The 25,649-nt window shown below is 54.1% G+C and overlaps 1 protein-coding gene across 7 annotated transcripts in view; it reads left to right on the forward strand.

Moving 5' to 3' along the window:
- The window catches only part of XXYLT1 (xyloside xylosyltransferase 1), a 139,799-nt gene extending 116,645 nt beyond the window's left edge, over positions 1-23,154 (forward strand). For 4 of the 7 annotated variants that reach the window (XM_030575440.1, XM_030575443.1, XM_030575442.1 and 1 more), the window contains one exon: positions 11,624-12,987. In XM_030575440.1, coding sequence (XP_030431300.1) covers positions 11,624-12,020 — 397 coding nt within the window. In that variant the 3' untranslated portion in view covers positions 12,021-12,987. Of the gene's footprint in view, positions 1-11,623; positions 12,988-13,230; positions 13,359-17,117; positions 18,644-22,645 lie in introns of those variants that run through there. The other 3 variants (XR_004001990.1, XM_030575446.1, XM_030575445.1) reach the window with 3 other exon arrangements.
- Positions 23,155-25,649: the final 2,495 nt, after the last annotated feature.

A 25,649-nucleotide genomic window follows, 5' to 3' on the forward strand; every position in this document is an offset into this window, starting at 1 on the left:
GGGCGTAGCTTTTCCAGGGCGTACACAATGGCATAGCATTCCTTTTCACTGACTGACCAGTGACTTTCCCTCTCAGACAGTTTCTTGCTGAGGAACACGACAGGATGGAAGTTGTGATCTGTTGCTTCCTGCATGAGCACTGCTCCTATACCACGCTCAGATGCATCTGTGGTTACTAGGAATGGCTTGTCAAAGTCCGGGGCCCTGAGCACAGAGTCCGACATGAGCGTTGCCTTAAGTTGGGTAAAGGCCTTTTGACACTCATTAGTCCACTTAACTGCATTTGGCTGGGTTTTTTTGGTCAGGTCGGTCAATGGGGCAGCGATTTGGCTGTAGTGTGGTACAAATCGCCTGTAGTATCCGGCCAAGCCTAAGAAGGATTGGACCTGTTTCTTTGACCTTGGGACAGGCCACTTTTGGATAGCATCCACCTTGGCCTGTAGGGGGTTTATGGTTCCTCGACCCACCTGGTGCCCCAGGTAAGTCACTCTGTTTTGGCCTATTTGACACTTTTTGGCCTTAACAGTTAGTCCTGCCTGCCTGATGCGCTCAAAGACCTTTTCCAGGTGGAGTAGGTGTTCTGGCCAGGAGTCTGAAAAAATGGCCACATCATCGAGGTAGGCAACTGCAAATTCTCCCAGTCCAGCTAGTAGACCATCTACCAGCCTCTGGAAGGTGGCGGGTGCATTTCGAAGGCCGAAAGGAAGGACATTGAATTCATACACCCCCACATGGGTGACGAATGCTGACCTCTCCTTGGCAGGTTCATCTAGCGGTACTTGCCAGTACCCTTTGGTTAAGTCTATTGTAGAGATGAACTGGGCACGTCCCAACTTCTCCAATAGCTCATCAGTGCGTGGCATTGGATAGTTGTCCGGACGAGTTACCGCATTTAGCTTACGGTAGTCCACGCAAAAGCGTATTTCCCCATCTGGTTTGGGTACCAGAACCACTGGAGATGCCCATGCACTGGTAGATGGGCGGATTATACCCATCTGTAGCATGTTCTGGATATCCCATTCTATAGCAGCTTGGGCATGAGGAGACACCCGGTAGGGTGGGGTTCTGATTGGGTGAGCATTACCTGTATCAATGGAGTGGTATGCCCGTTCAGTCCGTCCTGGGGTGGCTGAGAACAATGGGGCGAAGCTAGTGCACAGCTCCTTAATTTGTTGCCGCTGCAGACGTTCCAGGGTGGTTGAGAGGTTCACCTCTTCCACGCCACCGTCTTTTTTCCCGTCGTAGTAGACACCGTCAGGCCACTCAGCATCATCTCCCTGGACTGTAAACTGACAAACCTGTAAGTCTCTGGAATAGAAAGGCTTGAGAGAATTAACATGGTACACTTAAGGCTTTAGTGAGGAATTGGGAAATGCTATGAGGTAGTTCACAGCTCCCAGGCGCTCTTGGACCGTGAATGGCCCTTCCCATGATGCTTCCATCTTATGGGCCTGTTGCGCCTTCAAGACCATAACCTGGTCTCCTACCTTGAAGGAACGTTCTCTGGCATGTCTGTCATACCAGGCCTTTTGCTCTTCCTGAGCATTCTTTAGGTTCTCTCTAGCAAGGGCTAAAGAGTGTCGGAGGGTGCTTTGTAGGTTGCTTACAAAGTCCAGAATGTTAGTTCCTGGAGAAGGCGTAAACCCTCCCATTGCTGTTTCACCAACTGTAATGGCCCCTTAACCTCGTGACCATACACAAGTTCAAATGGTGAAAACCCTAAACTGGGATGTGGTACAGCCCTGTAGGCAAACAGCAACTGCTGCAACACTAGGTCCCAATTATTGGAGAATTCGTTGATGAATTTTCGTATCATGGCCCCCAAAGTTCCATTGAACCTTTCCACCAGGCCATTGGTTTGATGGTGGTACGGGGTGGCAACCAAGTGATTCACCCCATGAGTTTCCCACAGTTTTTCCATGGTCCCTGCCAGGAAATTAGACCCTGAATCTGTAAGGATGTCAGAGGGCCAACCTACCCTGGCAAAGATGTCTGTTAGGGCCAGGCACACAGTGTTAGCCCTGGTGTTGCCTAGAGCTACTGCTTCTGGCCATCGGGTAGCAAAGTCCACTAAAGTCAGTACGTACTGCTTTCCTCTGGGCGTCTTTTTTGGGAAAGGGCCCAGAATATCCACAGCTACTCGCTGAAATGGGACCTCAATTATGGGGAGTGGCTGGAGAGGGGCCTTGACCTGGTCTTGAGGCTTTCCCACTCTTTGGCATACCTCACAAGACCGGACATACTTGGCAACATCCTTGCCCATCCCCTCCCAGTGGAAGGACTTCCCCAACCGGTCCTTGGTTCTGTTCACCCCAGCATGGCCACTGGGATGATCATGGGCTAAGCTTAAGAGCTTCCCCCGGTACTTAGTTGGAACCACCAACTGTTTTTGCGGCTGCCATTCTTCCCGGTGTCCACCAGAAAGAATTTCCTTGTATAAAAGTCCTTGGTCTATAACAAACCGGGATCGATTAGAAGAGCTGAGAGGCGGTGGGGTGCTCTGTGCCGCCGCCCACGCTTTCTGAAGGCTGTCATCTGCTTCCTGCTCAGCCTGGAACTGTTCCCTTGAGGCTGGGGACACCAGTTCTTCCTCAGACTGTGGACTTGGGCTTGGTCCCTCTGGAAGCGATGTAGGTGATGGGGTTGTTTCCGTTGCTGGTGAACCGCTCTCCGCTGGTGCACCTGAGGGTATTTCAGGCTCGGGCTGAGCCTTTTGGGTATGGCTGTCTTTTGCTTCTGCCAGTTCTGGCTCGCTGGCGCCCTCTGGCGTTGAGTTTGAAGATGTGGTTGCACTTGCTGGTGCTGGTTGCTGTTCCAGTTCCGGGCCTGCGACTGGAGATGCTGTGGCTGTTTCAGTGGTAGGCATGGAATCCGGGTCCACTACCTCTGTCTGGGTCTCTGGTAACACAGACGGGGCGTCTGTGGATGGCTCAGGAACAGGAATGGGTCTGGAAGCTTGCCTGGTTTGGCTGCGTGTAACCATTCCCACTCTCTTGGCCCGCCTCACCTCGTTGGCCAAGTCTTCCCCCAGTAGCATGGGGATAGGATAATTGTCATAGACTGCAGAAGTCCACATTCCTGACCAGCCTTTGTACTGGACAGGCAGTTGAGCTGTAGGCAAGTCTACAGCTTGTGACATGAAGGGGTAAATTGTCACTTTGGCCTTTGGGTTGATGAATTTGGGGTCAACGAAGGATTGGTGGATAGCTGACACTTGTGCCCCCGTGTCTCTCCACGCAGTAACCTTCTTTCCGCCCACTCTCAAATTTTCCCTTCGCTCCAAGGGTATTTGAGAGGCATCCGGGCCTGGGGATCTTTGGTGTGATGGTGGAGTAATGAATTGCACTCGCATGGTGTTCTTGGGACAGTTGGCCTTGATATGTCCCGGTTCATTACACTTAAAGCATCTTCCATCTGATGGGTCACTGGGCCGAGGTGAGTTACTGGAGACTGGTGAGGTTGAAGGGTAGGGTATCTGTGGCTTTACTTGGGTGGTATGTGGGGTCTTTGGCTGTCCTCGGTTGTAGGGTTTATGGTCTGTGTGCCCCCTGTGGTAATCGTTCCCCTTGACAGTAGCTTTCTTGCTTTCTGCCAGTTCCATCCATTTGGCTCCAATCTCCCCCGCCTCAGCGATATCTTTGGGATTTCTATCTTGTATGTACCGTGTGATGTCTTCAGGAACACCATCCAAGAACTGCTCCATTTGTATGAGGAGGTTCAGTTCTTCCAAGGTTTGAATGTTGTTTCCTGTTAACCAGGCCTCATAGTTTTTTGCAATGTAGTAGGCGTGTTTGGGAAATGACACCTCTGGTTTCCACTTTTGGGTTCTGAAACGCCGACGGGCATGATCTGGGGTTATCCCCATCCTGTATCTGGCCTTGGTTTGAAAAAGTTTATAGTCATTCATTTGCAGCTTAGGCATTTCAGCTGCCACCTCTGCTAAAGGTCCACTGAGGTGTGGCCTTAATTCTACCATGTACTGGTCTTCGGGGATGCTGTACCCAAGACAGGCTCTTTCAAAATTTTCCAAGAAGGCCTCGGTGTCATCACCTGCCTTGTAGGTGGGAAATTTCCTGTGCTGTGGAGCAATAATTGGCGCCGGGTTGTTAGGGTTGGCTGGCACATGCAGCCCAGCTTTTGCCAAGTCCAGTTCATGTTTTCTCTGTTTTTCCTTCTCTTCATTCTCTTTTTGTTGTTTTTCCATTTCTCGGCGGTGGGCCAACTCATCTTCTGCTTGTTTCCTTCGGTAGGCCACCTCTTCTTCTTCTAGTTTTCTTTTGTGTGCTGCCTCTTGGGCTGCCTGTTCTCTTTGGAAGGCTGCCAGTTTCATGTTTTCTTCCTTTTCTTTTATCTCCATCTCTTTTTGTTTTATTTCTAGTTCCTGTTTGTGTTTTTCCATCTCTCGCCTGTGTTCAGCTTCTTTGAATTGGTCTTCGGCCTCCATTTTTGTCCTGGTAGACATGGTTCCTGTTTTCTTGTGTTGGGGTGCCCTCCGGTGTTTATCTTCTGAACTGCAGGCTCTGTTCCCTCCTGGAGTCTGCCTAGCAACAGTGCTTTTTTCCCTTTCTCTCTCTAGCTAATGTTCAATGAAGGGAAACCAGAAAAACCACTTTATTTGCATGCATATAAGTGCTGGTACTTGCCTCCTAATGGGAGGGCTATTGCATGACAAAAGGCCCTCAACAGTCTCTTAATGGCTTCTCGCTTAACATGCAAACCACAAACTGCTAGAGAGAGCAGAAAAAAAAAATTCTCTCTGGTTCCCTTTTAAAACCAAACTGTTTTCTCTGCTAAAAAGCCCTTAGCAGAGAAAAGAAAAATATAATATTCCTACTGGCTTCTGGATTCTGTCTATATCCCACCGCTGCTACACCATGTCATAACCTTATTCCCAGATTTGGACCTTAGCGTCCAAAATATGGGGGTTAGCATGAAAACCTCCAAGCTTAGTTACCAGCTTGGACCTGGTACTTGCTGCCACCACCCAAAAAATTAGAGTGTTTTGGGGCACTCTGGTCTCCCTGAAAAACCTTCCCTGGGGACCCCAAGACCCAAATCCCTTGAGTCTCACAACAAAGGGAAATAATCCTTTTTCCCTTCCCCCCTCCAGGTGCTCCTGGAGAGATACACAGACACAAGCTCTGTGAATCCAAACAGAGTAACTTGCCCTCTCCGTTTCCAATCCTGGAACCAAAAAGTACTTCCCTATTTCCCCAGAGGGAATGCAAAATCAGGCTAGCCAATACAACCCACACACAGCTCTACCCCCTGATTTCTTCCTCCCACCAATTCCCTGGTGAGTACAGACTTAATTTCCCTGAAGTAAAGAAAACTCCAACAGGTCTTAAAAGAAAGCTTTATATAAAAAAGAAAGAAAAATACATACAAATGTTCTCTCTGTATAAGATGATACAACACAGGGCTAATTGCTTAAAAGAATATTGAATAAACAGCCTTATTCAAAAAGAATACAAATCAAAGCACTCCAGCACTTATATTCATGTAAATACCAAAGAAAAGAAACCATATAACTTACTATCTGATCTCTTTGTCCTTACACTTAGAAACAGAAGATTAGAAAACAGAACTACTTCTCCAAAGCTCAGAGACAGCAGGCAGACAGACAAAAGACTCAGACACCCAATTCCCTCCACCCAAAGTTGAAAAAATCCGGTTTCCTGATTGGTTCTCTGGTCAGGTGTTTCAGGTGAAAGAGACATTAACCCTTACCTATCTGTTTATGACAAGGATAGGTCCATCAATATCTATTAACAAGATGATCAGGGATGCCTCATGCTCTGGGAGTTCCTAGCCTGTTTGCCAGAGGCTGGGAATGGGCGAGGGGATGGATCACTTGGTGATTCCCTGCTCTGTTTGCTCCCTCTGAGGCACCTGGCACTGGCCATTCTCAGAAGACAGGACACTGGGCTGGATGGAGCTTTGGTCTGACCCAGTGTGGCCGCTCTTGTGTATATTCTTATGAGATGCAACATTGAGTCAGCCACACTGTCATGAGCACCAGCGTGTTCGGAGAGTGACAGGTCTCTTCACACAGGAGCTGTGATCGTACTGTGCTGACATGGACACCGGAGCATCCCTGATGGCCACCTTCCTGTCAGACTCCTGAGGCCATTGCAATGTCTCCATTGGAGCTGCACTAACCATTCAGTGGGGTTTCTGCAGTTCCAGGCCTGTCTCTTGTGGGCATGTATGCAGTGCACAGGTTCCCATTGCTTTCCTACCAAGGGCACATCCAGAGGTACCTCGCTGCTGGGACGTGGCAGCAAATCATCAGGACTTCTCCGGGGCTCCACCTCTTCTGCCATCCCCTCTGGCTAGGGTGGCATTTGGGGCTGGGAGCCTTCCTGCCCTGCTGAGCAGATGGAGTCAGAGCTCAGGGCATGGGACAGCTTTGCAGAACCACAGGCTGGTTTCTGTGTGTCTTGTGGCTTCCCTGCTGCTCTGGTTTGCCTGGTGACTTTTCCCCAGACTGCTGAGGGACAGCTTCCAGCCACCCAGCAAACTTGCCTTTGGGGGGTATTCTGAGCCCTCTAAAATCCTGAGCCATGAATGGGACATGCATGGAGCAATGAAAAGCAGCTTCCCCCCAACCTTTCCTCTGGGTCTAAGCAAGGCCTGGTCCCATGCACCATGGTTGTGTGCTCCGGCTGTCAGGTGCTGCTGGAATGCCAGGCTCCGGGGGAACCAGCCGCCAAGCGCAGGGCTGGCAGCAGAGCCCTGCAGTGCCATGTGGATTTGTGTCCGTCACCCTTCTCTTGAACCTTTTTGCTTCTCTTGGTGGCTGGAGCATAAGGATGGCCGTACTGGGTCAGACCAAAGTTCCATCCAGCCCAGTATCCTGTCTTCCAATAGTGGCCAGTGCCAGGTGCCCCAGAGGGTCTCTTGTCGGTGCCACTGCTGTCAGTTTCTCTCTGTCCACCAGGCTTGGGCTGCAAATGTTGCAGCTGTTTGCTTGATTTAATTAAGTGTTTCTGTGGGAGTTGTTTTGAGCTTCACAGAACATTTCTGCTGCTCTTAGGGGTTTTGTCGGTTGTTTTAAAAAGCCTGTTTTTACAAACCCTAAATGTTGTGCCCAAATCGGATCGGAGAGTGTCTCTCTACTATCTAGCAACAGCCACAAAAGATGCCTTCTAATCAGCATGTGCCATAGCAGCCCTGGGAGATGGACATTACATTTACAGCTGGGGAAACTGAGGCACCAAGCCATTCGCTCTGCTGGGCCCAAAAACAGCTACTGAATTCCGTTGCCTCATCTTTGGCTGCTCAAGTTGTACACTCAGACATTGTGAGACCCAAGTGTTGGGAAAGGTCTGGCTGCATGTGAGCGTCCTGGGGTCACACAGGGCCAGGTACAGAGCTGGGAACCCCCTGTGTCCTGGCTCCCAGTCCTGTGCTCTGACCACCCTCTCTACATTACTAACAATGGGCCTGATTCTCCACTGCCTTGCTGCTTGCACAGTCCTGACACCCATGCACAATGGGCTGTAAATGCAGCCATTCGGACAGGGTCAATGGCTGCACAGGGGCTCTGGAGGATTACTGGGGCGGTCCAGGCACAGACGCGTCGTATCAGAGCAGACAGGAACTTGGAGCATTTAAACACACCATCACACCGCTACTGGTGTACACGTGTGAACATATCCTGCCACGCTCTGAGCCGGAGGCCTCTCTTGGCTCTAACACGCCTGCAAACAGCCTTCATCAGCAAGTTTGGGTTGTGTGTGCCCAGCTGTGTCTGGCTGAGTTCCTGTGTTTGCTGCAGCTGCCTGGAGCTGGCTTCCGGTGGGGGAGAGGAGCAGATCTAGCCGGGCGGGGGGGGGGGGGCTGCCACGCCTGCCCAAACACTTGGTGAATGTGTCTCTGGGGTGTTGTGCATGTTTTGAAGAAAGGGGGCTGGGCCTGTTCCCACTGTGGCTGCTCTGCGGGGGAGCTGCCAAACCTGCCCCAAACAGCAGTGACTACCTCTCACTCAAAGGGACTAGCAGGGGGTGGGCAAACTTTTTGGCCCAAGGGCCACATCGGGGAATAGAAATTGTAGGGCGGGCCATGAATGCTCACGAAACGGGGGTTTGGTTCTGGGAGGGGGTGCGGGCTCCGGGGTGGGGCTGGGGATGAGAGGTTTGGGGTGCAGGAGAGGGCTCTGGGCTGGGATCGAGGGGTTTGGAGAGGGGGAGGGGGATCAGGGCTGGGGCAGGGGGTTGGGGTGTGGGGAGAGGCTCAGGGGTGCAGGCTCTGAGCAGCACTTAGCTCAAGTGTGGTCTGGCCCTCGACCCAGCACCCCGGCCGGAGCGGGACCAAGCTGCGTGGTGTGGCTCCAGCTCGTGGGCCATAGTTTGCCCACCCCTGGACTAGCAGAATCAAGGGCTGAAAGAGCAACACAGCGTTGGCTAGGCACCAGCAGACTGAGTCCATAGGGGTCTGAGTCTAGGATCAATGATCCGAGTGTCAGTCAGGAGGCAGTGCCAAGCCCACTAAGCCTCAGCAGGATGATGACGCACGTCTACCGTTCCCGGCTTGTGCAGGGCTGTGCGTGGACCCCCATCTATGCAACGGGGCTGTGGTGGCGGGTGGTCCTCCCAAGGACGTGATGCTGGGACCCTGCCCCATGAAACCAGTGTCTGTGGGCATCCAGTGAGAGGAGAGAGACTGGCTGAAGGGAGCAGAAGGGCTGCTTTGTGCTGTGATGCTCACCAGTCCTGTGAGCTAAGCAGGGCCAGACCAAAGCCTGGTTTTAACCTCTAACACCATCTGGATCAGTGCTGTGATGGTCACTGCAGTAGTTCTGCCTCGTGTGGATGCAGGGCTTATGCCAGCCCATTTGGGTGCGCAATGCTACAGGTTTTAGCTGCAGTCAAGCTCTGATTTCCTGCCTGCGTGAAAGGCCCCCAGAGATCAGGACGGTACTGCAGGCCGTGGGCGTGGTGTTTCACTGATCTGTTGGGTCAGCTCTCAGTGACGTGCCAGGGAGCTCCGTGCTCATGAAGGCGCTGTCTTTCCGCTGAGATGTAAAGCCGAGGATGGTGATCATTAAAAAACCCCGGTGAGTGCAGTGGCTTTAGCTATGGTGTCTTGGTCAGATTCCAGCAGCTTTCCTGAAATCCCCAGGCAGCTGCCATTGGACATGGTGTAACTCTTTGAAATGGGTGAGTGCTCTCAAGGAGCTACCACATTCCACCCCAGAGGTGGCTGCATGTCAGTGGTGAAAAGTTTGTATAGTGCGTCAGGATGCCCCCGGAGTGAAGGAAGGTGGCCTGAACTGGGGCTGCCCCACTGACTGCAGCACACTCGACCCACGGTGCAAGTACAGTATGACTCCAGGGGGAGTTTCGGTGCCCAAAGAATGCAGGATGGGTCCTAAGTGACCAGTGCCGTGTATGGACCGCACAGTCCTACCCTTGTATTTGTCGCGTGCCTGTACAAAATGAGAGGAAGAAGCCGGACTGCTGGCTCGTCTAGTCTTGCCATACTCCCAGCATTGCAGGCCCCTGCAGAATGGACACAACAGCAACTCAATCTGCGTTTCCTCTGCGAGTCAGGAGCCTGCTCGCGCTGCGCTCACAGCTGAACCACGGCTCTTGTTCGCAGCTACTTGGGGTTATAGGGGGTCCCGTGCAGGTCTCTGCACTAGGAAGTGAGCACCAGAAGCCACCACAATAGAGAGCATCCAGTGAGCGCTCTGCTGTACCGAAGGAGTGGGGGGGGTTGCAGGGCAGAGGGACCAACGGTGTCACTGCTGGGGAAGTTGCTGCGTGGGGCTCCCTTCCGTAGCCACTCAGAGTCCTGTGTGTGTCTTTCACAGGAGCTTCGTGTCTGGGTAACCTAGCGGCCCTGCATGAAGACCCATTGTGACTCTTCCTGCTGTCAGCCCAGCCACGGGGAGGCTGTGTCCCTGGGAGGGCTTTGAAGGGCTCCGTGTGAACAGTGTTCACGGGGCCTTGAGAGATGGTGGCAGGGCCGAGAAGGTTTTAAGTGTTGTTCTGCAGGAAGCTTCTCTGGCCTCTTTTCAGTCTTCTCTTGGAAGGCACCAAGGAGCTGGGTTTTATTCCTAGCCCCTTCCTGTAGTGGGAGAGCGTGTGACCCCAGTGACATGGCTGGGAATGGAGTCACTTCAGATTGACGCCAGAGGGCCTATGGTCAGAGTCTGGCCCACTTTGTTTCACTGTTTTTATCATCTAGAATTTGCCTTTGAAGGGGAACTGAACCCTGTGTCCATGAGTGCCTCATCTGCAGTACCCATTGCACAGCGGCATCAAGGGGCTAGTTTAGCCAGTAGCTGTCAATGCACCATCCCTGCAATACAGCCCATTCATTTAATCTTCCAACCATTTTTCTGCACCAGCAAATCCTTCCCAGGAGACCAAGTGGGGTGATCCAGGAAACTAGGGAGCCTGACGCTGATCCCCACAAACCCCTGGGAAGGCTGATGTGGGATGCTGGCAATACAGCATGAAAAGATGGTAACAGACTGGATGCCTGTCAGCATGGGGGGCTCTGTGGGAAGCAGGTCTTGTCACATCACTACGTCATTCTGTTTGTCAGGAGATCACAAGTGCAGCTAAGAGAGGTCACTGTGTTGACTGAGGCATTTGATTTAGTCCAGCATAACTTCCTGACAGAAACAGCACAATACAGAAATCGGTGCAGCCCGTATTAAGGGACTAATTAAAGACTAGCTTATCCCACAGAAAAGTGAGCTCTACCGGGTAGGAGGTTCTGATAGCAGAGGGCTCTGTAACTGATCAGAAAAAGGCTTAATGTGATTCCATGGTTGGAATTGGAGGCTAGATAAATTCAAACTACAATAAGAGGCACGTTTTTAAACGGTGTGAGGGTAATCAATGGTTTCCATCATTTACCAATGGTTGGGGTGTCTTCCCAAAAGCCCTACTCTAGCTTAGCCAAACATTATGGGCTTGACACAGAAATTACTGGGTGAGGGTTTCTGGCTTGTGTTATGCAGGATGTCAGACTAAATAACCATAATGGTACCAGTCTTTAAATCTGTTAAGGGCTGTTATAAATAGGTCAGGGATCAATTGCTCTCCATGTCCACTGAAGGTAGGACAAGCAGTAATCTGCAGCCGGGCTGATTTAGGTTAGATATTAGGAAAATCTTTCCAACTCTCAGGATGGGTAAGCTCTCAAACAGGCTTCCGAGGCAGGTCGTGGAATCTCCGTCACGGGAGGTGTTTAAGAACCGGCTGGACAAACCACTGTCAGGGATGGTCCAGGTTTACTTGGCCCTGCTCACCACAGGGGGCTGGACTTGATGAATTCTTGAGGTCCCATCCAGTCCCATAATCCTTTCTGGGCTTAAATCTAGGAATCTCTGAGGCAGGTGTGAGCTCAGGCTTGCATTCCTTGTGCATCCAGAACACCTGGAGTCCGGAGAAGTGTGGGTCTCAGGGATGGAGTTTTAGCTCCATCCTTCAGGGGCCATGCTGAGGGTGAGTGAGTTTCTCTGGGCACAGAGTGCATTTTTGTACCTGGTGGAGTTAATACTTCTTGCTAGTGTTGTGCTTGGCTCACATCGGGTTGCTGCTGGAGCCATCTGCCCTATGGTCTGTAAACCCCCCGTGTTGTGCTCTTCTCCCTTCTCCAGGCACACGTTCTGGCAGTTCCGCCGTGAGAACCCCCAGACCAAGGTGGGCGAGCCCCCTCCTGACGGCCTGCCTGGCTTTAACAGCGGGGTCATGCTGCTGAACCTGGAAGCCATGCGCCACTCCCAGCTCTACAACCAGTTGCTGGAGCCAGACATGGTGCGGCAGCTCACAGAGAAGTACCACTTCAAGGGCCACCTGGGGGACCAGGACTTCTTCACGATGATTGGCATGGAGCACCCCGAGCTGTTCCACGTGCTGCATTGCACCTGGAACCGGCAGCTCTGCTCCTGGTGGAGGGAGCATGGATACAGTGATGTGTTCGATCAGTACTTCCGGTGCGAGGGCCAAGTCAGAATCTACCACGGGAACTGCAACACACCGATCCCCGAGGACTAGGCTGCCAGTCGCTCTGCTGGGTCATGGGAGCAGCAGCTAGTGAAGTGTGTGCACCAATGCCCCATGCAAAGGGGGGTCCCCAGCCCCTCGTGCCCTGGGCTCCTGCACCTCACTCCAGCTGTTCCAGGAACATTCCAACCGTCTCGCCTCGAGGGGGATGTGCAGTCTAGGGGTTAAACCAAGGCACCTGGGTTCTGCTTTCAACTCAGACACGGACATGGCTACGTGAGGTTGGGCAGGGCATGTCGCTCCTCCATGCCACAGTCTCCTACTTGTAAAATGGGCTATTAATATTTACCCACCTCCCACTGTGCTGTGAGGCTTAATTAGAGCTAGCGGTGAAAGCCCCTGTGTACATGCAAAGTAGGCTGAGTCAGTGCACTGGCACACACCACCACCTGCCGTCACGTCCTGGGTGCACCACCCTGTGGGACAGGGATAGCGCCTCGTTTGACACTGACAGCGTCAATGGTGCACAGTGTTCATGAGCATTGCATTGTTCTTTACTGTAGACTGCATAAGGGACCATCACTCGGTGACCTATTTCTGTGTCTAACGCAGGGCGAGAAGACGCCATCTCCAGCCTGGCCTCATTTAGAATAAAAGCCAAACGAGACTTTGTAAAGACTGGTTTGTGCTGATGAAATTACAAAGCTGCATTAACACTGGGTTACTCCTGGACCAAAATTGAATCCAAATGAGCTTTAAAGCCTTCCCTTGGTTCTTCCTAGTACTAAAAGCTTTGCTACTGTTCTCATCTTCGAACCGTGCAGAGTGTGGACGAGTGTATTCTTTTTTATTAGCTCTTCCGTTAACCTTCTATGCTAGAATAAAGGTGCAAATGTAAAATACACTGTGTCAGTTTTCCACAGCACAACTGATGCCCTGGGTAAAAGGTTTAATAAGGGTCTGGTTCCTTCTTACAGTGATTAAAAGGTAGCTGACATACGGCTGTTGGGTAAATGAACCATCACCACTCTGTTTAACTGCACGAGAGTCCTAAGTCAGGTCTATAATGAAATGTATTCATGGCAGTTGTTATTGCCCCTGTGTGTGTGGCTGAGTATAAATGGCAGAGATAATGAGCCTCATTAGACCATTGTTCGTTCTTTGCAGCGGTGAGCTGCTTTGCCCACGTAAAGCCTGTAGTGTTGCAGCCCATGCTGGCAGAGCTGCACAGCACCCCCAAGCACTGTCTGGTCTCTCCCAGATTCCTCCGTCTCACAGGAATCCCTGGGGGTGGATCTAGCCAGTGTCCTGGCTCTGCCAGCAGCCTGCAGCAGCAGCAGACGAAGGTGGGATACTCTGCATCCTGGGGAAGCCTCTTCCTACCACCAGGTATTTAGTGATTGGCTTGTGCGGTGCAGCATGAAGGGTTAATGGGGAGGGCAGGAAGCGAGGGTCTTGCAGGCCCTAGCTGGGGTGTGAATGGTGTGCTCCAGCTCTTTAGCTGACCCAGCAATTCCAGAGGGGGGCACGAAGCGCTGCAGAGACCTGGTTATCTCAGTCTCTAGGACAGCTGCTGTGGTACTAAATGCTGTGCCGTATGTGTGAGAGAGACGGGGGGTATTAGTACAGGGGCTTTAATCCTGTGGCGCCTTTAGTCACTGCCCAAACCCACTTCCAGCCTTGCCAGCAAATCCCCATTGGCCCCCACAGGCCATCACAGAGACAGGCCTTGTGGAACAGAGCCTGCAGGAAGGGGTGACTGTGCAGATTTCCCAGGGGATCTTGACACAGCCTAAGCTCCATGTCGGGCAGAACTGCGACAGTTGCACTTGACCTAGGGCCAGTACGTACTTCCTAGCGTAACATGTCTGTGGTTCAGTGACTGCACAGAGTAAAATCCACGTTACACAAGGAATCACTGCATTGTATGCTGACAATATACATGTAAATACCAGCCCTGGGCTCAACTATTCACAGCCTTCCTCCTGGGAAGTCTGAACATTGAGAAACCCTCCTGGACAGTGAAAACGCACCTACTCTGCAAACACAGACAGCTTGGCAAAGTCACCACAGGAATTTACCCGCCCAAGCACCCACTCTTCTAGCCAACTTGATTAGGTTGAATGAGAGTTACCAGGCACAGCAGTTAAAAGTGCATGATGTGAGACTAGCCATGGCTTATCTGCCTTACTAACCCTGCATGGGTCTGAACATGCTTCAGATCTGGTTGTGTTATTGCGTACCTCGGGTCTGCCCTGAGCTGCAGCTCAGAACAAGCCCTTCTCCAGCACACGCTACCTCTGGGAGGGGTCACACTATAGAGTACAATGCTATAGGTCATATGAAGCGCCATTTATGGGGCCATGGATGTAAAGTGCCTCCCCCTGCCTGCTCCTCTTCGGACCATGGGGCCAGTCACAGCCCTTTCGCTCAGGCAGTGCAAAGCCTGTCTCTGCTTGCTCCAGGGAAAGTAAGGCAGGGCTGGCCCCCATGTAAGAGGATCACTAACCCTGCCATGCAGGGTAGGCTTTAGGCCTATTCCACCAATTCCCCCAAATTGGGCCGCGTGCCTAAGAGGGCCCCGCACCCAGTGAGAATCCCTTCCCTGGCCAGGGAGAGACGCCTTTTGAATTTTTACTTACCTGGCAGTGCTCCGGGTCTTCGGCGGCACTTCGGTGGTGGGTCCTTCAGTGCCACCGAAGACCTGGAGCTAGTGAAGGACTCGCCGCTGAAGTGCCACCGAAGACTCGGAGCTCCACCCGGTGAGTACAAGCCCCATGTGTTTTTTTACATGTGGCTTTTTTTTTTTTTTAAGTCATCCCTGCCGGGGCCCCATGGAAACTGTTCGAATTGGGCCCCACACTTCCTAAAGCCAGCTCTGCTGCCATGAATTTGTGGTGGATGCTGTATCCATTTAACTATGAGTTTCCAACCTGGTTTTTATATTGACATCACTTGTGTGTGTAGGCTGGGGCTTAGTTAATCATCAGTTACCCCACAACTTAGCACTAATGACCACACAGTAAATACCATGGCACTGACAACCCTGCAATTAACACAGCAGCCTTGGTGCTTTTGCTTCTATACACATAATTCTTCATCCGACTGTAACGCCGACAGCTCCCCAGTTATCGGCAGCGGGATCAGACCTGGTGGCTCTGGACTTAGTGCATGAGCTAAACTCCACCTGGCACTTAGCTCAGGCTGTAGCAGACTCATTAATCTCTTGCTCGCTAAGTGGTCTCGGTGCCGCTAAAGGGGTCAGAGCACCACCCCCAGGAGGGTGAGGGTCACACATCCACTCTGCTAAGTGGAGATGGGATGCGGCGGACAAGGCAGTTGGCACTTTTAACTCCATTGCCGCCTTTTAATACAGGAAGAGCTTTTCAGTTTTTTAAAGGCAAAAAAAAGCTGGCAACAAATGTAACCCGCCTGGCCACGCTGGGTCTGAGCAGCGCTCCCCTTCGCCTCGTTTTCAACCGACAAGCTGCAACGCTTCATGCTGTTTGATGGCCCCAGCAGTAAACCTGCTCCTGTCACTGAACTGTTCTGCTTCCAAATCACAGCACAAGCGCTCGTCTCCAAAGTTCCTCCCAGCTCTGCAGGGAAGGAATTACTAATGGGTGACTGAGCACAAGTGAGAAGCACGAGCGAGCCTCTTTTCGATACGCTGACATTTTAACAAAGGGGAGGAGCTTAACAATCATGGTGATCTTGTGAGAGTGGAGAGTGGATTCAGCTGGGGCCCAGCCATGCCCAGCCTGCCAGCCCTGGAGGATGCAGCGCACCAGTGCCCTGCTAAAGCAGAGCTGGTGATTTAGTGCTCCCAGTAAAGCCAAAGTCAGAGGTGACTTTTTCGAGCTGTGCCCTTCAGTGCAAACTGGCTTTGCCCAGAAGCCTGAGCACTCGGAGCAAGGCAGCCACAATGGGCCTGGATCGACCTCCTGGGGTTGGGGGGGGCAGTCTTGGCTTGGGCCCACTACTATGTGGAACAGACCTTTGCCTGGCTGCAGCACTTCTCAGCTGAGCCTTGCCATGCACGTTGCAGTGACACAACATCACACCACCAGCACTGGCCCCATGCTATAGCTGGGGACCCAAGGCACAGCAAGGTAAAGTGATGTGCTCACGGTCATGCAGCAAATCAGTGGCAGAGATAAACAGCGCCTCCCGCCCCCAGGACGGCTGGACACCCCCAGCCGCTCCTCCAGTCGGTGGCTGGCAATGCCGCTCGCTGCTCTGCCATGCACACCCCATTTCCAGTGCTGGCCCAGGTGCAGGTAACGTTCCTGTGATGCTGTTACACCAACTGGGACGCGTCCAGGGCTGCCACCAGCATGAAAAAGCACTTCAGCCCCTAGATTACAGAGCATGGTGCCCCTTCCCCTCAGCAGCAGCCAGTATGGCACACCCTGGGCCGACACCTCCTTGTAGCAGGCCCCTGCCAGGGTAAAGGCTGGCATCGCTCTTTTAATCACGTTACCAACACGGGTGGCAGGAGCTGGGTTCACAGCAGGTGAGCTGGCTGGGAAGGTTCGTCCTAAGCTGTGAGCTTTGACGCCGGTCCTGAACACCATTGTGGCGCTGGGCCCAAGTCACCCCACATGGAGCGCTGGTTACTGGGGCTGGGCCGTGAGGCTCAGGGCAGTGCCTCACACATGGGTGTTCACAGCAGGCCCCGGTTGCTAATCAGCAGCCTCCTTGCGGCGCACAGCATCGGCGAGGGCTGTGGCCGGGCAGGGCAGGAGGCGCACGCCCCAGTGCTGGGCCCTGACACGGCCGTGGGGAAGCAGGCACAGCAGCTGAGCATGGGCTGGGGCTTACCAGAGCCCGGCCCTTGCTGGTGTCCTCAGGCCTTCACCACCACTGACCCAGCCCCTTAGACCCAGGCAAGAATGGGCTCGGTGAATGGGCGCAAAACTTCAACCAGGGCTAATCGCCATGGCAATGAGCAGATACCACCGGGATTACATTTGGCTGCTAAAAGGGTGGCTTGGCGCCACTCACACAGCAGGGCCAGAGTGTCATGTCACAATGGTGCCAGGCTGTAGGGGACACAAGGTGCCAACCCCAGGGCCAGATGAAGGTGCATCATGACTAGGGCCTAGGCGTGTGATACCGTCAGCTGCTCAGCTTGTGTGTTTCTAGGCCTTATGGGTGTGAAAAAAAAGCCTGGAACTGTGACCCAGGTATAACTGATGGAGCCATAGCTGTCTGAGTCTGCAGAGAGCCTGACCCACTTGCCTGGAGACAGGAACCTGCCCCAGTCATCAAATGGACGTGGTAAGCCAGAACCTGCGACTCAGACGGGTGCATCTGTTGACACTCTCATTTCTGCCAGGGTTCCTAATGTGTGTGTGGGTTGGGGTGGGGGGGGCTGCCCTCTGGGCACCACACCTTAGCGCTGCTGGGGTTGTGGCTTGCAGGCCCCAGGTCTAACTGATGACAGGATACATGGATGTGAGGAGGCGAGGAGCCCCAGGCTTGCCCGTGTTGCAGTCTGTGAGTCAAACCAAGACAGGACCCTGGCATGGGTGGGGCGGGGGAGGTTGTGTTATTCAACTGCTGCAGGACAGTGGTCAGGTTGCTCAATTCAGCCAAAGATACTGGAGTACATGAGGAGGAGCAGAGGTGATGGGGGCAGGGGGCATGTGTGTGTGGGGCCTGAGCTGGCGAGTTGTGCTGGGCAGAGCGAGGACCAACTGGGAGCTGCAAGGGAAGAGAGAGGGAGAGAGAGAGAGTGTGTGTTGCCCCCCACCATGTGCAGCAGATATGGGTCGTCTATGGGCGGGGGGGGGTGTCTGTTTAGGGTGCATGCATGGGGTGATGGTGAGCATGCAGCATGGTGTTAGGCCTTGCGCTTAGATGGCACACGGGGGTGGGGAGGGCTCAGCCATCCCCAGAAACCTGGGGCACTCAAGCCTCTCCCAGCTGCGTTTCCAGGCGCTAGTGCCTGCGTGTGTCAGCGGGCAGCAGAGTCCCAGCGTCCAGGGGCAGGTCTGAGGCAGCACCAGCCAACCCAGCCCATCACTAGTGACTACAGCATTACTGGGAGCAGAGTGTGGGGCCCGTCCTGGCGCTTACTGAGCCCCACTGGGACTCGCTGGGGTGTGAGTAGCCAGCCAGCGCTGCCCCATTGTTTGCTGCGCGGTGCCACTGTGTCAGTGCGTCCGGGTGGAGGTCAGGGACTGGGTGCGAATCCTCAAGCTGCGCCTTGCCATGCCAAGGGCACCTGGCCCGTCCCTGACCAGTCCATGCCTGCCCCTCCCCCCCGACTTAGGGTGTGTCCCGCACCCTAACGTCGCACGGCGCAGTGCTGGGTGGGCAGACGAATGCCCTGGAGCTGGCCTGGCCCCTGTTCACCACCAGAGGGTGGGAGTGAGCACATTCCCTGTGGCACTTGTAGCCACATACCCCCAGAGCATCAGGGCACAGGGTACCTGGGGTCAAAGGGGTGGGCACTAGGGTGTGAGCAAGGGGGTGGGCTAGCCAGACAGGGCTGGAGGGGACCCTGTAGGGTGCACCAGGATGTGTGTGGTAAGAGTGAGGGCAAAGGATGCAGGGCTTTATGGTGCTTGAACACAAAGAGGGTTAGGGTGTGTGCCCAGTGGGGGAGGAGGAGGCACAGGATTGGGGGCAGGGAGTAGTGGTAGAGGACGCAGAGTTAGGGTGGGGTCAGGATGGCAAAGGAGGAGGGGTTAGGGCTGAGGGGAGGGGGTCACAGTGTAAGAGGAGGCAGGGTTAGGGGGCAGAGTCAGGGTGTCAGAGGAGAGGGGGGGTCAGGGTGTCAGAGGAGGCGGGGTTAGGGGCAGGGTGTCAGAGGAGGCAGGGTTAGGGTGAGCGGAGGGGTCAGGGTGTCAGAGGAGGCAGATTTAGGATGAGCAGAGGGGTCAGGGTGTCAGAGGAGACAGGGTTAGGGTGAGCGGAGGGGTCAGGGTGTCAGAGGAGGCGGGGTTAGGGGCAGGGTGTCAGAGGAGGCGGGGTTAGGGTGAGCGGAGGGGTCAGGGTGTCAGAGGAGGTGGGGTTAGGGGCAGGGTGTCAGAGGAGGCGGGGTTAGGGTGAGCGGAGGGGTCAGGGTGTCAGAGGAGGCGGGGTTAGGTGAGCGGAGGGGTCAGGGTGTCAGAGGAGGCAGGGTTAGGGTGAGCGGAGGGGTCAGGGTGTCAGAGGAGGCGGGGTTAGGATGAGCAGAGGGGTCAGGGTGTCAGAGGAGGCGGGGTTAGGGTGAGCGGAGGGGTCAGGGTGTCAGAGGAGGCGGAGTTAGGGGCAGGGTGTCAGAGGAGGCGGGGTTAGGTGAGCGGAGGGGTCAGGGTGTCAGAGGAGGCAGGGTTAGGATGAGCGGAGGGGTCAGGGTGTCAGAGGAGGCAGGGTTAGGGTGAGCGGAGGGGTCAGGGTGTCAGAGGAGGTGGGGTTAGGATGAGCGGAGGGGTCAGGGTGTCAGAGGAGGCGGGGTTAGGTGAGCGGAGGGGTCAGGGTGTCAGAGGAGGCGAGGTTAGGGGCAGGGTGTCACAGGAGGCAGGGTTAGGGTGAGCGGAGGGGTCAGGGTGTCAGAGGAGGCGAGGTTAGGGGCAGGGTGTCAGAGAAGGCAGGGTTAGGGTGAGCGGAGGGGTCAGGGTGTCAGAGGAGGCAGGGTTAGGGTGAGCGGAGGGGGCAGGGTGTCAGAGGAGGCGGGGTTAGGGGCAGGGTGTCACAGGAGGCAGGGTTAGGGTGAGCGGAGGGGGCAGGGTGTCAGAGGAGGCGGGGTTAGGGTGAGCGGAGGGGTCAGGGTGTCAGAGGAGGCGGGGTTAGGTGAGCGGAGGGGTCAGGGTGTCAGAGGAGGCGGGGTTAGGGGCAGGGTGTCAGAAGAGGCGGGGTTAGGGTGAGCGGAGGGGTCAGGGTGTCAGAGGAGGCGGGGTTAGGATGAGCGGAGGGGTCAGGGTGTCAGAGGAGGCGGGGTTAGGGTCAGGGTGTCAGAGGAGGCGGGGTTAGGATGAGCGGAGGGGTCAGGGTGTCAGAGGAGGCAGGGTTAGGGTGAGCGGAGGGGTCAGGGTGTCAGAGGAGGCGGGGTTAGGGTGAGCGGAGGGGTCAGGGTGTCAGAGGAGGCGGGGTTAGGGTGAGCGGAGGGGTCAGGGTGTCAGAGGAGGCGGGGTTAGGATGAGCGGAGGGGTCAGGGTGTCAGAGGAGGCGGGGTTAGGGGTCAGGGTGGTAGAGGAGGCGAGGTTAGGATGAGCGGAGGGGTCAGGGTGTCAGAGGAGGCGGGGTTAGGGTGAGCGGAGGGGTCAGGGTGTCAGAGGAGGCGGGGTTAGGGTGAGTGGAGGGGCAGGGTGTCAGAGGAGGCGGGGTTAGGGTCAGGGTGTCAGAGGAGGCGAGGTTAGGATGAGCGGAGGGGTCAGGGTGTCAGAGGAGGCAGGGTTAGGGTGAGCGGAGGGTTCAGGGTGTCAGAGGAGGCGAGGTTAGGGGCAGGGTGTCAGAGGAGGCGGGGTTAGGGTGAGCGGTGGGGTCAGGGTGTCACAGGAGGCAGGGTTAGGGTGAGCGGAGAGGTCAGGGGTCAGGAGGCAGGGTTGGGAAGGAGTCTGTAGAAGCTAGCTTTGTTGATGGAAATGGGCGGGACTTGGCTGGCTGCCACCTCGTCTCTGTATGGCAGTCAGGTTGCATTCCCATCAAGGCCTTTTGCTGGGACTAGCTGGCTCTGGGCGAGCTACTTTCCCCAGCGTCATGTCTGAGCTAGGCAGGGTGCAGGGGCTTGGCTCAGCCCCTCATCCTGCAGTGGGATGACAGTTACAGTGCACAGAGAGTGCTAGACTCAGCACAGAACTCTGCTCTTCCTGGCCAGTAACAACCCCCTGAGCTGCTCTGGATGCAGGGGCTTACCCTGCTGCCCTTTCCCCACTCTGCTGGGCAATACGTTGTCTGACAGTTACTGCCCTCCACCCCAGAGGTGGGTGCACTGCAGTGGAGCTGTATTTGTGAATGGACCAATCCTGCTGGGTGCAAGGTGCCCTCATCTCCCCTTGAATGGTTGTGTGCAGGATCAGTCTGATAGTCTGCAACGCGCTGTGAGGAGGAAAGAGCTGTTCCAGCATCAGTACATGGCTCTAGTACAGCGTGACAGGACTACACCTGTTCATTTTCGTCCTGTGCACTGCCTGGCTGACGTGACAGGGAGAATGCTCTGATAGCAGCTCGCATGATGGATTACTCTGGGGCAATGGAGCGGGAGGGGGCGTTCAGTGTACGGAACTGGGATCATGAGCAAATACCCACGTAGAAACTCTCTTACGGTTCGTCTATACTGCAGCGTAAGCCAGGGTTAGTAGAACTCATGGTATCAGACCCTGAGTTTGTCAGCCTAGGCCTTAAGAGTCTACACTCATTTGTAACTCCAGGTTAGGAATTGTCACAGCCTGGTTCCTAACCTGGGGCGCCAGGGTCTACGCTGAATTATGAGGGCCCGAATCCTGCCACCCAGATCCCAGACTTCCTAGCGCCACCCAAAGCCCTGTGTGTGGTGCACTGTGAGGAACTGTGACTGTTCAAAGGACACAGAAAGCTGGCCCATGGGATTGTGGGATACATTTGGTGGACTCCAGAGCACAAGTCCAGAGGGGCTGTGTCTACACTGCAGAGCAATAGGGCTTGAACCCTGAGTCCCAGCTTGACTCAGGCTTGGACCCTCCACCCCTTGGGATACTGGGTCCAAGCCCTGGGTTAACTCAATTTGTGTGTAGAGCGAAGTGGGGTTCGTCTTGAGCCTGAGTTCAAAACCTGGGCTTGCACTGAGTGTAGCCGTGCCCACAGGGAGCTGGAAACAAAGCTGGATACTTTGTAAACAGCAAGGTTTGGTCAGGTGTTACCTGCCGTGCTTTGGGACTCTGCTCTTAGCCCCGACGCTGGCTTTTGAACAGCTCAAACCGACTGGTACCACAGCTGCAGGCCGTCTCTCTGATGACGGCCGTGTTGTGGCAGCCAGGGAACAGTGGCCTGTGGAACGTCATTTGTTGAAGTTTGTCTTGCTCCTTTCCCAGGAGCCATGCTTCCACGGAGGGAAAATCCACCTAAGAGTAAACTGAGTAAACTTTGCCACCAAAGTCAATTAGCGTAGCAAAGCTGAGCAGCAGTGTCACGCAGTGGCTTCCCTTGTTGAATTACAGTAATAGTTAATACATTTATGTTATGGGAAAGTGTGAGAAAGAATGGCCAGAACAGACCCCCACCCAGATTTAGCCTGACTATTAGAAATAAATACGCCTCTCAGCCGGCTGAGATTGTGCTAACTGAAATGTGCATGTCAGTGTACAAAGTCTGTGTTAATTGTAGAAGCTCATCCCGAGACAAAAAGTCTGTTTTAAAGTGATAAGATTACCATTAAGGACAGCTGCTGTTAGGACTGTTTTTCTGAACTCAGGGATAAGATCTGTTAACCCCCACTCTTGCATTTTTATTTTGCTTGTTTTCTTTTCATATGTAATATGTGGTAGGAATAGGCTTGTTGGAGTCTGTCATGCCTAAATGGCTTTAGAACCATTATGTTAAAGAATGAATAGGTAATGAAATGTAGATGTGATAGGAAAAAATTGTTAAGTGAAATAGAGTGTGATTGCAGTTGTATGTTTGGATGGGTAATAAAAGGTTGAGGCGCCAGCCTTAAAATCATAATAAACGACACCTCTGGAGGAAGAAAAACTACTATCTTCCGACAGGACCGTTTGGACGAAGAATGCGCTGGGCAAGATAACCCGATAACGCCGAGGGCACATCGGAATCCCCCCCCCAAACGCCCCAAGGACAGAGGGACCGAAGAACTGAAGAGCACGATAACAACAAACCGTCTTTGCTGTGCCATCTGCGTGATTGAGTCACACTTCAAATGTGAAAACAGCGTGATGAGGCAAACCCTAGAGACTTGTATGAGGATGGATCCCTATAAAAACAGAGCCTAAAGACTGAGGACTTTGGGTCTGGTTCTGCAACCAACTTCCAGAAGCATCGGATGCGCATCTGACAAGGCCCGGCTCCATCCTCGTGTCCAGGCCACCTGGCCAGTGACTTGGCACGAGCAACTCCTCGGCTGGTAATTATAATAACAACCTTGCAGAACTTGTGTGTGTGTGAATGGCTGTGTGAGTGAATGGAATGTTGTAGCTATAACTCTTGCTTACTCTGATTTTTTCTGTATTCACAATAAACATGGCTTATTGCCTTATCACCTGAATAAGATCCTGCTGGTTTTTATTTTCTAAGTATAACACTCTCTGCTCTGCCAGGCAGACGAGGGGCTTTGGCGTCAGCTCCCAGACTGGGGCTTGCTCATTAGGACTAAGGACAGCCAGAGAGACTCCAGCGCTCAGCAGCTGTGTAGCCATGTGGGGAGGGTTTTAAAGCCTCCAGAGCTTCACTCTGTGCCCTCCTGGCTGCCTAGGAAGAGCTGGAACCTGCAGGCTGAGGGCTCAGCCCTGCAAGCACACAGGCACCCTGCAGTGTTCATAGGCTAGTGGCAGACACCTGGGAGAGGCAGGTGGGGGGGCGGGGACACAGCAATGCATGTCCACACCGAACCCACATTGCTAGTCCAGCAAGTGTTCCCATTGGGCCACAGCCAGTCTGACCCACAATACACTGCAAATGTTTCCGAGGGCTTCACAGTGCTGAGCACCAGGGCATGTGCCCCCAGAAAGCCTAGTGCCCAGCCTGGGTCGAGGAGAATCAGTGGGACTGTGGGGTCTGAGCTCAGTGTGAATGCTCACAGCCAGGTTTGACTCACCTGGATGCCTAGCCCTGGGTAAGCACTGCCGGGAGCTGGACCCAGGGGTTCTTTCTTGTGCCCAGAGGCCACCATGGCTTTCCCATGCTGCTCGGTAGGTCGGAGCCCCTTTCAAAAGGAAGACAGAGCCTCGTCAGCAAGGCGCTGATACACAGCTGTCTGTGTCAAGCCAGGGAAGTTGGTGCTCTAGGCTGGAGGCTGCTTGGGTGACGTGGCGCTGCCAGAGCTGGTGCACAGCTTATGTGGCAGATGGTCCATTCATTAACACATGGCGCTGCCAGAGCTGGTGCACAGCTTATGTGGCAGATGGTCCATTCATTAACACATGGCGCTGCCAGAGCTGGTGCACAGCTTATGTGGCAGATGGTCCATTCATTAACACATGGCGCTGCTGAACCAGGCTGAATGACCCCATCAGAATAAAATCATAGAATCATATCAGGGTTGGACGAGACCTCAGGAGGTATCCAGTCCAACTCCCTGCTCAGAGCAGGACCAAAGGCTCAGACACCTGCTGCTGGAGGGGAGGGGTTACCTGGAGAGTCTCCCTGTGACATCACCCCCAGAACATGGGTCTGAAAGGAGGAATGTCCAGCAGTGTCAACTGATCCGTGTTCAGGAAACTGCAGGCCCACTCTTTACAGGGGCTGTATTCAGGAGCCAGCCTCTGGGCCCAGTACCCCAAACATGGCAGCAACAGCCGGGTTTGGAGGAGCTGGAGCTGGAACTGGAGTGCGTGCGACGCATTGGAGTGGGGCTGCGCTGGCCCAAGAAGCCAACACCCAGAAATGTCCTTTAAAAAATGCTTGTTCATGAGCCGTTGGCTCGTTTACTACATGTTCAGGGGGCTGCAGAACAACATGGTGACACCAGAAAATTTCACTCTTTTTTCATTGAAAACATGATAAGGAAATGTTATTGGCATGGCTATCATAAACTCACTTTTCCTGACAGCGCTGCTGCTGGCTACTGACGATGGGTGGCCTGAGACTGCTCCATTGCCAGCCTGTGCCCCCCAAGAGGGCCATCCCTTGTTACCACGTCTCTCTGCCACCCACACTGGGCCCACATCGCCCTCGGGTGCAGCTCCAAAGCTGCGCGGGGCGGGCTCTGTCCTGGCCCTGCTTCTGTTACGTGCAGCTGTAACCCAGACTCCAGCACACAGCGTCCTACAGACCAGGCATGGGCTGGAAGGGACACTCGAGTGCTGGATCCTTGCTCCAGCTCTCTGGTGCGTCTCCAGCTATGTAGAGGGGCTGTGGGACAGGTTGGATCCCTCTGTGATGGGGAGCAGCCGCTGGCCCACAGTTCCCTGAGCACTCCAGCCTCTGTTTCATTCCCACTGGGTGTGTTTGCTCCCGCCAACGCCCATGACCGAGCTGGGAGGGGCAGTCAGTGCTGGCTGTGTGTCCGAAGGAGCCTGAGCTGATTAATGCTTCGCATTAATTTCAGCATCACACAGCAGGATTCGTTTTCCCTTTATTTAAGCAACCAAAATATAGTTATCAAATCAGGCAGGTCTCATAAAACAACCTTGCTGGCTAGAGCCGAAAATGCCAAGTGCCTGCAGGGTAAATATAGCCAGCTTTGATCCATAATGACAAGGTGGCACGTAACCCTGCACTTGGCACGGTCTCACTGTGCTGAGCGAGCAAGACAGCCGGTTACGGGGCAGCCCCACGGAGTCCCCACAGGACAGGGAAAAACACACAGTCCTGGCTGACTGGGCGGCAGCTGGCCAGCACTGGCCCATGCCCATCACAGCTTCCCAGCCCCTGCTGGCCCAGGGCCATGACGCTCACCTAGTGCTGCCCCCCGAGCTCCAGGGGGCTGTGAGGGCAAACATGGAGCCACGCCAAGGGCAGCCATGTAACTCCAGGGTCAGAGGAAGGCCCAGGCTGTGGCTGGAGTCTCCATGGGTGCCTGGGAGGGCAGGAAAAGGG

This window comes from Gopherus evgoodei, chromosome 9, assembly GCF_007399415.2.
Source record: "Gopherus evgoodei ecotype Sinaloan lineage chromosome 9, rGopEvg1_v1.p, whole genome shotgun sequence".
Taxonomy (NCBI): Eukaryota; Metazoa; Chordata; order Testudines; family Testudinidae; genus Gopherus; species Gopherus evgoodei.